The following is a 10956-nucleotide window of genomic DNA, read 5'->3' as shown; positions in this document are numbered from 1 at the left end:
CTCTGTGTGTGTGTGTGTGTGTGTGTGTGTGTGTGTGTGTGTGTGTGTGTGTTTGTCTCCACTGTCTATCTTGAGGGAGAAAAACTATCAGGTAAAGTGTTTCGACAAGACTGAGCCTGATCACACGACCTGTCCAAAGACGATAATATACTTTATTTGAAGATGCGATTTTAAACCAGCCTGTTTGTGATTTGACGAGAATTTCTGGACCTCTGTTATAATGGGCTTCTATGGGAGTTTTATACGGCACTCTATCTGCTTCCGTAAGTCCTGTCACTATGAGAGATATATTTTCTGAAATAAGATACCTAAATTTTAATGTATAATGTGTTTATAAAAAAGAAATAAGAAAAAAAAAGAAAAAGAAGTAAAAAAGTTGATAAAAGTGGAAGCTGAGAAGTTAAGAGTGCATGGGATGTAACCCACTCATTCCGCAATACACACTAATGGAGAAATTAATAAATGACCAAAAAGTACCTCAAACTAAAACTGACATCATTCAATAAGTATAAAAGTTTAGATCAGAAGCTGATCAACAGACAGAATGTGTCTAGACACATTGAAAGCTTAAATGAAGTTTCTATGCCAAAGAAAGACGATACCAGAAGCTGATCAAAAGAGTAAAGTTGAATGGAAAAGTTTCAAGTGCCTCTCATTCATTTTCTGCGAGAAAAAAAGTGACAAAAAGTGAAATAAAGTAAAAAGTGTAAAAGTGACTAAAGCAAAAAGTAATGTCACACATGTACTAAAAGAGGCCTACGTTGTGGAAGTTGAACAAAGTTTCTTTAACAACCTGTCTAGAAGCAGGTAGCGACTGAAAAACACAACATAATTGTGACTAATCCCACTAATAGTGAGGTCCAAATAAAATCTCAACATTAAATGGGAAAAGTCTTAATTTTTAAATTAGGTTAGTGTCTTTCCTAAAGTGTCAACAGATTGTATGTAAGTGCAATTTTATTTGTCATTTTCTTACAGAGTTGTTATGTATTGAAATTAATTGGTTTTAGTTTCAAACTCAAAAATGATCTTGATATTATTTTTTATTATTATCTTCTGACAGTATATTCATTTGATTTTGGTCTTTTAGCTGGCAATTAATTACTTCAAAACATCAACATACATTACATACACGTGACATACATATCAACCTTTACTCAATTGTGGAAAAAAAGGGAGTAAGAGTTAGTCCAAGACCTAATGACTAAAAATCCTATGTGTCATGTGTAAAGTTTGATAATCTTAAGTAACATCTAGATGCTTTTTTCTATTTTTTCATGTTAAAAAGTATCAGTGTTGCTTCTAAAGGTAAAGTTGTGTCTTTCATAAGTCTCAAATAATTTATTTTTGCAACGCGTTTGTCTACAGCTCTGCCATGGGAGCATAATCCCTGACTTCAAACACATACTCAATTGTTGATGTAGAGGTTGCATCAAGGTACCTTTCCTGTCTCTTTAATCATCCAGTGTCCTTCACCTGTAACCACAAAGAGCTGGCTTCAAACAGATAACAGCTTTGTGACACAAACATGTAAGAATGTGAAGAGGAAAGCACTCCCTTATGTCTTTTCCTAAACAGATCCTAAAAGAGTCAGTTACACTGATTTAGGGAGGCAACAAAGGCAACAGAGGTCAGGATATCTTTGAGACGAGTTCCCTCTAGTGGGGAATGAGCAATCCTACACAGCCAGAACTGACTATTGGCAATCGTGGAAAAAGTACTACACATTTACTTTCACAATGCAGAACAAACTGGATAAATGTATTCATAGGCCTGAAACAGAAACATTTACAATGTATTTCTTTATTGTACCTTAGTACACGCTGTTACACAAATTTAATACAGTTTGCATTCATCCCTTGCTGGAGTTCCTCCATGTATTTTTACTGCCAATGCCATACCTTGTCAATAACAGCCTTTTATAAACCTCTGTGTTGAATGTAAAATCACTGTTACATAACATCATGTCTTTACAACATAAAATAAATAGTTCATTTTAAAACAAACTAATAATCTATTACATTTTATCTGAGAGAAGTTTGTCTGCAACACTCTGAATAAAAAGAAATAACAAGGCCAGCCAAATGTCACTGGCCAACACAAGCACGTAAATTATTCAAGGCAAATAAAGACTAACATGTAAGTACAAATGGAAAGCTTTTACTCTATATATAAGTAAGATACTTATGTGTATATAAGTAGAATGTGTGGCAAGATTCAACACTATCCAGACACTGTGCTAAATCCCCTCTTGTTGGGCACCATGCAGTAGAAAAACACACATAATCCCCACAATCCCCCAAATATCAACCAACACATCTCACCATGTCTGTATTTTACCCATTATTTGAAACAGATGCACATGACAAGGCTGAGAATGGCAAAAGGCAGATGTTTACACCCCGAAAGAAGTAAAACAAAGATGTTGTTTGTCTTTCACTTCAGTCCATAAAACTGGATGCAGTTGCTCTTAACTGACGCGTGGTATTTTGCATCTCTGTTTCTTCTTTTCAACTTCAGCAAGGAATTCAAATAGACCTAGTGGGTAAGGAATTGAGGGATTCACCTCACTGATATTGTCTGTAGTCTCCAAATGAAGGAGTGGGCATCGAAGCAGAAGCAGGTTCCTCTGCAAACTGGGGCCCTGAGAGAAAACACAGGTAAACTTCAGAGGCAGCTGAGAGCAGGTAAACAGGGAGGCAATACCCATAAAATCTCATTTACATTTGAGCTGGTTGTAGTTCTATGTTACACACTGACTCTAAACAGAGTTGAAGTATGCACAACTTATGTTAAATATCAGATAATTTGCATATCGCATTTTATGAATAAATGATTAATCATTTGGTTGCAAAAACATCAGAAAGTTGATTTATTTATCTCCAAAAGAATTGATTCTATGACTTAAATAACATCTCTCGACAAAAACATCTACATCTTTCCAATAGTCCAAACCCTTATTATGTTCAAATATTTACATTTAGCACCATTTATTGTTTAGAAATGGACTTAAACTCTATAATTTACCTGCAAACTACTTTGCCCAGGAATAAAATAATAGTTTTAGCTCCAATGTTCATTGTTTCCATTAGAAACAAGTAAAAACGTAGGAGCAGTCTGCACAAAGAAAACAAAGTGCATAAAAATACGTCTTATGTTTGTGGCTGATTGGTGTGTTTTGTTAATAAGCTGATTTCTGAACTAAAGGTTAAACATTGTAGTTTATAGAAAATCTTACAGTAGATCCAATTATACTTTATTAGCATTTAGTGAGTTAGAAATCACGCTTAGAATCAGAAAATCCCTAAACAGAGCACTGGGGCACTGTTGAGCAGGCTGTCCACAGTGGGGAAGGAACTGTTCTTGTGGTGTGAGGCCTTTATCTTGATGGACCAGAGCCTCTTGCCATAGGGGAAGGGCTGAAAGAGTTTGTGAGAGGGGTTGGTTGCAATCCTGGCTGCCCGTCTTCAGATCCTGGAGACAGCTCCTGGAGAGATGGGAAGCTGCAAACAATCACCTTCTCAGCAGAGTGGATGATGTGCTGCAGCTTGGCCTTGTCCCTGGCCGTGGCTGCAGCGTACCAGACTGTGATGAATGGATTTGATGATAGCAATGTAGGTAGAAGTTCAGCAACATCATCACAGAGAGTTGAAACATCTCCAGCTGCTGAAGGAAGTACAGCCACAGTTGAGCCTTCTTGGTTAGGGAGCTGATGTTCTGCTCCCACTTGAGCTCTTGGGTGATGGTGGTGCCCAGGAAGCAGATCGACTCGACAGAGGTCACTGGAGTGTCGTAGAGCGTGACAGGGAGGAGGGGGGCTGGGTCATTGCTGAAATCCACTATTATTTCCCCCGTCTTAAGAGCTCTGAGCTCCAGGCCACGGCCACCTACACACGGAATCAGGCACATTCAGCAGAGAAGAACTCTGTTCTCCTCCTGGCTTAATCTATACTTAGTTTCTGTGTATTTGTCTTTGTCTCCACTTCTGAATGCAGCCTATTTCTCTGCTGTCTGAGTTTAGCTGTGAACCAGGGTTTGTCATTTGTCATTATAACTCATCCTGGTGCGTGATGGAATGATGCTTTCCTCAAAGAAGATAATGTAGGGTTTCCCAGTGTCCGTTTACTTATGCAGACTGTTAGTGGCAGACCTAAAAATATGCCAGTGTTGAATCCCATCTTTGATGTCCTCACAGAAGGTTTGCAGAGTTTTAATTTCTGCCTGTATGCCGGAATGATATGAACCATGAAGTAGTAGAACTGGGCCAGTGTGGCGCGATGAACGGCATGATAACCACCACTGATGGTGTAGCAATGGTCTAGTACTTTCCCCTCGCTGGTCGAGCACTTAATAAACTGCTTGTATTTGAGGAGGTTGTAGGAGAGAAAACCTCTGTTAAGGTATCCTAGAACAATAACCCAGGTATCAGGGTTTTCCGTTCCACACGCAGTATCTTGTCATACTTTTTTTCACACATTGTCTTGTGGGAGAATGTAAACACCGATGAGAATGAAAGAGAAGAATCCATGGTGAGAGTAAAAAGGCTTGCAGTTAATGATGAAGGCCTCTAGGTCCGGGGAACAGTGCAAAGACAGTTCCGAAACATTGTTGCACCACCAACTGTTGATATAAAAACGGATTCCACCTCCCTTTGTTTTGCCGGAAAGCTCCATCCAGCTGTAGTGCAGATTCCAGTTCAAGATCACAAAGCCATGATTCATTGAAGCACAAAACACAGGATGTAGAAAAGTCTGACTTTGTTAAGCAGCAGGGTCAACTCATCCATTTTGTTGCAAAGTGAGCGCACGTTACAGAGGAATATACTGGGGAGCGCGGTGAGTAATACTCGCAAGCAGAGACGCATAAGCTGAGCATTTATCCCTTCTGCAGGGTCTCATTTATGCGCCTCCTCCTAAAATTGCCAGTAAATCCGCAGTAGAAGCCAAGTCTCTGATGTTCATGAGCTCTTCCCTGGAGTAAGAGCCACCAGAACTGTGGCCGAAAACCAAGGCTGCCGCCTGCGGCACCATCTTCCATCCAATTATCTTAGTAGTTTTAGTAGCGATGATGTCTTACAAAATAGTGCTCAAACCATTTCATTGGCAATTATATGGAACAAACGTCCAATATCAGTAGTCTCACTCACCAGTTGGGAATTGTGAAGAAGCAAACCTCGTAAGCAAGATTCCAGCACCCTCTATCAACGCCAGCAGAATACCTCCCATGGCTGCAGATCCTACCATGGCTACTGGTCCATCTACAGAAGAACAGGAGATAGTGACATATTAATACAAATTATGCCCACAGTTCACATTAACAGCACATTAACAATTTTCCTGAGACTCTTTTAGATATTTAGGATGTTTTACTAAGAACATCTGCAAATATCCCAAAGGTCCAGAACAACAATGACTAAATTGCACAATGTGGACATATGAGATCATATGTGCAGCCCAATGTCTAACAATTGCAGCTCTGTACTGTGACTTTACTGGACAATAAGATCAATATTCAGTTATGCTGCCTTTATATAGAAGAAATTATAAAACTACTTTTAGAAAAGATTAACAAATACGCAATATCTTATATTTGTTTTAAAAACTGTATAGCAACACCCCAATTAAGCCATCTTTTTAAAACAACTAAAATTCCCAAACCTTACACATGAGCCATTGATGGAAATGACAATATTGTGATCTTATATGTTATACAATTCACACATCACATAACATAAAGGCATTCTTGTTTGTAAAACTATGACACCAACTAGTATTGGATAGTTTAAATACTAAAGAAACTACAGCTTTTGCCTTTTGACTGTACTGCATGTGCTTCTGTTGACTGTCAATCTCCAGCTTCCTCTAAGCTCACTCACTTCTCGCAGCCAGAATAGCTCCTGTCATGGCACCGCTCGTTATTGAGTTCCAGGGATCTTCCTTCCCTCGCACTTTTACTAAACCACAGTCAATCATGGAGAAAAGGCCTCCCCATACTGCAAAGCTACCTGCAACCCAATAAAAAAAGGGAGTCACATACATTGAAGAACCAGTAACAGCTAAGACATGTTTTGCATTTTGTTAGATTTTTGTGACACAAACTGTATTGCTTTAGCATTAAATACTCACCATCTGTGAATATATTTTCTTTAAAATTAATAACAGCCAACTACAACTTGTATTAGTTACAATAATTTCTATTATCAGTTGTTTTTTTTTCAAAGTATCAAAATGTTCATACAGCTTATGTCTGCAAGAGCTCAACAAACTCTATATTATTTAGTTTCCTATTTTTGTTTGTGAAGTTAATGTGTACAACTGAACCAAATAATTATATAAATATAATTTGTCAACAACACCAATAATAATACTAAGCACTATACATATCATAAAATAAAATTATCCAAGCTGTATACAGACTCTGTTCTTGGCAAAAACAGCACAGTAACTAAAGTCAATTGATATTTGATTACTGATGCTTGTTACAGTGTTACTTAACGGTAGATATTTTGTTCTTACCTCCAAGCTGTGGTGCTCTAGTCTTGATGGCAGTCAAACTACCTTTCATTCTATAGCTCATCCCCTACAAAACAGAGCAACAGCAAACACAAGTAAATGAAAACTCCTTGTTTGTTTATTCATCTGTCTTCTGTTTTTAATGCATTGAAAATACTCAGAAATATCATTTAAAACATATCAAGCTAGACTTCTGAAAAATTAATCTATACCCTATTTAGCTTATAGTATAATTGATTGGAAGGAAAAAAAAAAAAAAAAAGAACTTACGAGACAGTTTTGGCCTGCATAAATGTGTATTTATTGATTCTTCAAAAACATAGTGTTAGTGTTTAAAAGATAAGTTTACCAGTTATTTTTTTATTTTTACTATTTTCAATCATTCTAATACAAGGATAAATCCAATAAGGAACTGTGTGGTGATGATCATCAATCCTGAGCCTGAGGCAATTCATTGCGGCTTTTAGTCTACATATGGGAATTGATCAAAATTGTACAAATACATTTTCTGGGCTTATCCTTTAACTTTGGTCATTTATTTGAACTTAAATACACTTGCTTAGAATATGTTTTTTTCTTCATGACACGTTAAATATAAAATGCCAAAGACAGCAGCATTTCTTGTAAACAGTGTTTCCTTTTTTGTGCGTAAAGTGTTAAGCAACATCGTTTACATCTTGTTTTTGCTACCAATTATCATTATTTTTAAAAAACTAAACAAAAAACAGCACTGATGATCAGCGTGAATGACTCTAAATGCCTTGCAACATGTGTAAAGAATGGGTGGAAATTGCCATGACCCTTTGGGTGCAGCACAATGCTAGTTTGTTTAATGATCAGACAATGTTGAATGTCTGTGCCAATTGTTCACAAAGAGCAAGTACATAATCAGCCCAGTCTAATGTTGTATGTAGTACATCAGTGTTACATGACTGAACTTACTGAGGGTGCATTTCTGAAGCCTTTAACTGCCTGAAATATTCCTCCTCCAATAGCCCCCATGGTGAAGGCTCCCCCACAGTCGTCCACAATCCTCCAGGGACTAAAAGAATGAGATCACTATTAAATAGACTGTAGTGATACATAAAATGCTCACCAAATATAATCATTTAAGATGTAATTACAAGAATCATTTTATAGCTAACCTGAAAAACTATTTAATACACTACAATACATTTTAAATCAATGCATACAAACTCAGAGACAAATCTAGTGTAATGTAAGTAGAAGACTAGAAATTCATGTGTTGCCTGGTAATTCTCCAACTTAATAGTTATAGTCAATTGTCCATGAGGCCTTTGTTTGGGAGACATCAAAAACTGGCAATATTAGTTTGCATAATAAATTATGTATATGAATGAGTCACTAAAGCATCCACTTACACATGATGTCAATCTAACAATTGTGATTTCAAATAACCAACAAATCTCACTATTCAAGCGCAAACTCCTCAGACCAGATTCCTCCTTAGGTAACGCATAACAAATATGTGTAGTGATTTACAAAAACCCTATATTATATAACGGGTACAGATTTGAGACTTTTTTTTTGTCCATTAAGCTTATCTTGTGAGTTCAGGGTCGCCAGAGCAGATCATTTGTCCACATGTTGATTTGGCACAGTTTTTACACCGGATGCCCTTCCTGACGGGGAAATTGAGTAATTTCTACCAGGCTTGGGACCGGCATTGCACGGCAGGGGATGGGCTGTTGGGGATTCAGTGTCTTGCCCAGGGAAACTTCGACATGCACGAACCTCCAACTTTATGGTCGTTAGGGGGCCACTGTACCAACTGAGCCACTGCTGCCCTTACACACAGACTTGAGTACAAAGGATTAAATGTGAGCAAATTTAACAAACCTACTAAGCATGCAAAGCGCAGGTTTCTCTTTTCCTTTCTCTTGTCTGTGTCTTGGTTCCGTTCTCTTAAATGTGGGAATACTGCACTTCTTGTGTGTTTGGGTAATTTGTCCTCATTGGAGGTATTCATGGTGGAGACAGTTGTGTAATTCTGGTCCTGTATATAGGTCTATATAATATACGTTGTTATCCTGATTGTCCATTATCCTCTTTTGCATTTCTGTCTGTCCTGGAAGAGGGGGGCAGCTCTAGACACAAGAGCTGAAGAGTGAAAGTCCAAGAGTTGGCCTAATAAAAATTCTAAAAAGTACCACTTTAAATCTTTTTCTCAAGTACAAGTAATTCAAAGTTTTAACCACTTTAACAGGTGGTTAATGCATAATGATGCATCAGCATTCATCAGCTCATAATATTTTTAAAAAGGATAAATAGAAATAACAGTTTGGGTATGGACGTTGTGGCTGTTCAGTATATGACTCGTGACGCTCTTCCGTGTTGCCGAGGGCAGGAACTACATCACCTGTCCTTGTCAATGTCACTTTGTTTTTACAATAAATGAAAAACGTAAAATAATTTAATTAGTCTTTTAAGGCTTTTTCTGTTAATTGTATAAAAGTAAACGTTCCCTGTTTCCAACAGCTGTCCTAACCACGCAACCACAGACACATCAGGAAGACGGTCAGTAACGTTAGCATATCTGAAACACCGGTAAGAGTCAAGACATTTACGCGTGTGCTCGGGTCCGGATTTGATTTGACACAAAACCTTTACAAGTAACGAGTCTGTCCCAGCGGTACTGAGCTTTGACCGGTGCAGGACTCTGCCTCAGGCTGCCCCGAAGAGCCAGACTGCAGCTAGCTTAACGTTACACATACTAAAGCATACACGTTAACGGATCCGGTTAATTTCCACTTAACAGCAAAAAAAAGTCACTTCAGCGTTTAACGTTCGCCTATTTTCTTGTTCAGACTCAGTGACTTAAATCAGTCACCAAATCATCAAATATCGACGTAAAACCGACAAGGTCACAAACAACGTGACTTCGCAACGAGGGTCCCATGCTAGTACAAACTGTATGTAAGTTTAGCCTTTCAGCTAACGCCAGCTAACCAGCCAGATATGGAACTCTGTGGGAAAACAATTTGTTGTTTCATAAAACCGATTCTACACACTTAATGTGGCAGTTACCAAAGTGATATGTTGGTGTGACTTTACAAAATGCAGCATTCAAAATCATATTAATAATAGTTTCAAGACTCACCATGGTTCTCTGGCATATTCCTCCATTTTGTTCTTTAGCCGTTCCCTCTGACGTAACGCTAATCGTTAACATGACGTAACGACACAACCTGACACGTTAAAGGCATATTTCCTTAGTATAAAGAATGAAGTATGTAGTATGAAGAATTACCTAATACATTTTATCCAGCGCTGTACATCTTTTTCTGAATAATTACTTCTTTTACTTTTGGTATTGTAATGCGTGGAGTTCTATATGTGGTGGTTAAATCACTCAACACAAGGAAGAGGCAGATGGAGATGGATAACTTTCTTCCACAGTTTATTTCTTTATTATTCTCCAACTCACTCTTTAATTCCCATTACACTGTCACTTGACAAGCCAAAAATCAATCAGGAACCAGAATAACCTAAACTCATACAAATGCAATTAAGGCACAGAGAAGCAGATTCAGTCCACCAATACAAACTTGAAAGTGGCAAACCAAATTATAAATTATTATTACTATGATACATAATAACTAAGAATAATATAAAATTAGATCCCTGCAATTTAACTCAAATACACATTACACAAGTTCTCAACGAAACCTTACAGTATTTTAACTTTTTGATTCTGATCAAAAAAGATCCGCAATTTGATTTGGCATGAGTTTTTACGCCGAAACACTCCCATTTTATCCGGGCTTGGGGCGACTGTAGCTCAGTTGGTAAAGGCAGTCATCCACAGGGTCAGTGGTTCGATCCCCGGTCCCCGGCTATATGCTAAGTGTGTCTGAACTCCTAACAGCCCATCCCCAGCTGTGCAGTGCTGGTCCAAGCCCAGTAGAAATTGGGGAAGTTTGCGTTAGAAATCGCATCCAGCATAAAAACCAAATAGGCATGTGCCAAATGAAAATCTGTGGCGAGGCTGAACTCACGGGATAAGCCGAAAGGACATAAAAAAAAAGTTTGTGCTTAAATAATTTCAAGTGGTACCACTTGTAGTGGTGTACTTTTTATGCAAGTTCTATTGAGTTTGTGTATGTCTGCCATCTCTGGAAACATGTTATATTGTTTGAACAGATGAGAATAAATGAGCCATACTGTATTTAGTTTAGCATTAACCCATCCTGCTGCCATAGATATTCACATAAATACTGTGAATTAATTCCACAAATGGCCCACCGAAATGCTCTTCAAAGTCCTGTATAGGTTTTTCCCATTTTTCCAAAAAACACAGTGTCCAGTTGTCCATTAATGTGCTGAGTGCCACAAATAGGCAGGGGAACCCTCAATCAGTTTTCTAATGGTTTCAGCTGAAGTAAGGAGGTTCAGTCTAAAGAATTGCATCATAAACTCCTGA

General features: G+C 38.0%; 1 protein-coding gene across 1 annotated transcript; it reads right to left on the bottom strand.

Annotated features, from left to right (window-relative positions):
* Nucleotides 1–1787: 1787 nt before the first annotated feature.
* timm17a (translocase of inner mitochondrial membrane 17 homolog A (yeast)) lies at nt 1788–9722 on the bottom strand. The gene is made up of 6 exons (XM_067504153.1): nt 9634–9722; nt 7455–7554; nt 6516–6579; nt 5876–6004; nt 5147–5257; nt 1788–2644 (listed from the first exon to the last, which is right to left on the bottom strand). Exons 1-6 carry the CDS (start codon nt 9657–9659, stop codon nt 2568–2570), a joined length of 507 nt encoding a protein of 168 aa, XP_067360254.1. The 5' UTR covers nt 9660–9722; the 3' UTR covers nt 1788–2567.
* Nucleotides 9723–10956: the final 1234 nt, after the last annotated feature.

This window comes from Channa argus, chromosome 5 (assembly GCF_033026475.1).
Source record: "Channa argus isolate prfri chromosome 5, Channa argus male v1.0, whole genome shotgun sequence".
Taxonomy (NCBI): domain Eukaryota; kingdom Metazoa; phylum Chordata; class Actinopteri; order Anabantiformes; family Channidae; genus Channa; species Channa argus.
Note: the sequence above shows the minus strand (reverse complement) of the source record. Positions and strands in the feature narration are given on the sequence as shown.

Excerpts from the sequence above, each read along its gene's own strand:
- timm17a (XM_067504153.1), bottom strand. The coding sequence starts at position 9,659 with ATGGAGGAATATGCCAGAGAACCATG. Across the intron at positions 7,555-9,633 it reads GAATATGCCAGAGAACCATG|TCCCTGGAGGATTGTGGACG; the intron begins GTGAGTCTTGAA and ends TCATTCTTTTAG. Across the intron at positions 6,005-6,515 it reads TAGAGCACCACAGCTTGGAG|GTAGCTTTGCAGTATGGGGA; the intron begins GTAAGAACAAAA and ends ATTGGGTTGCAG.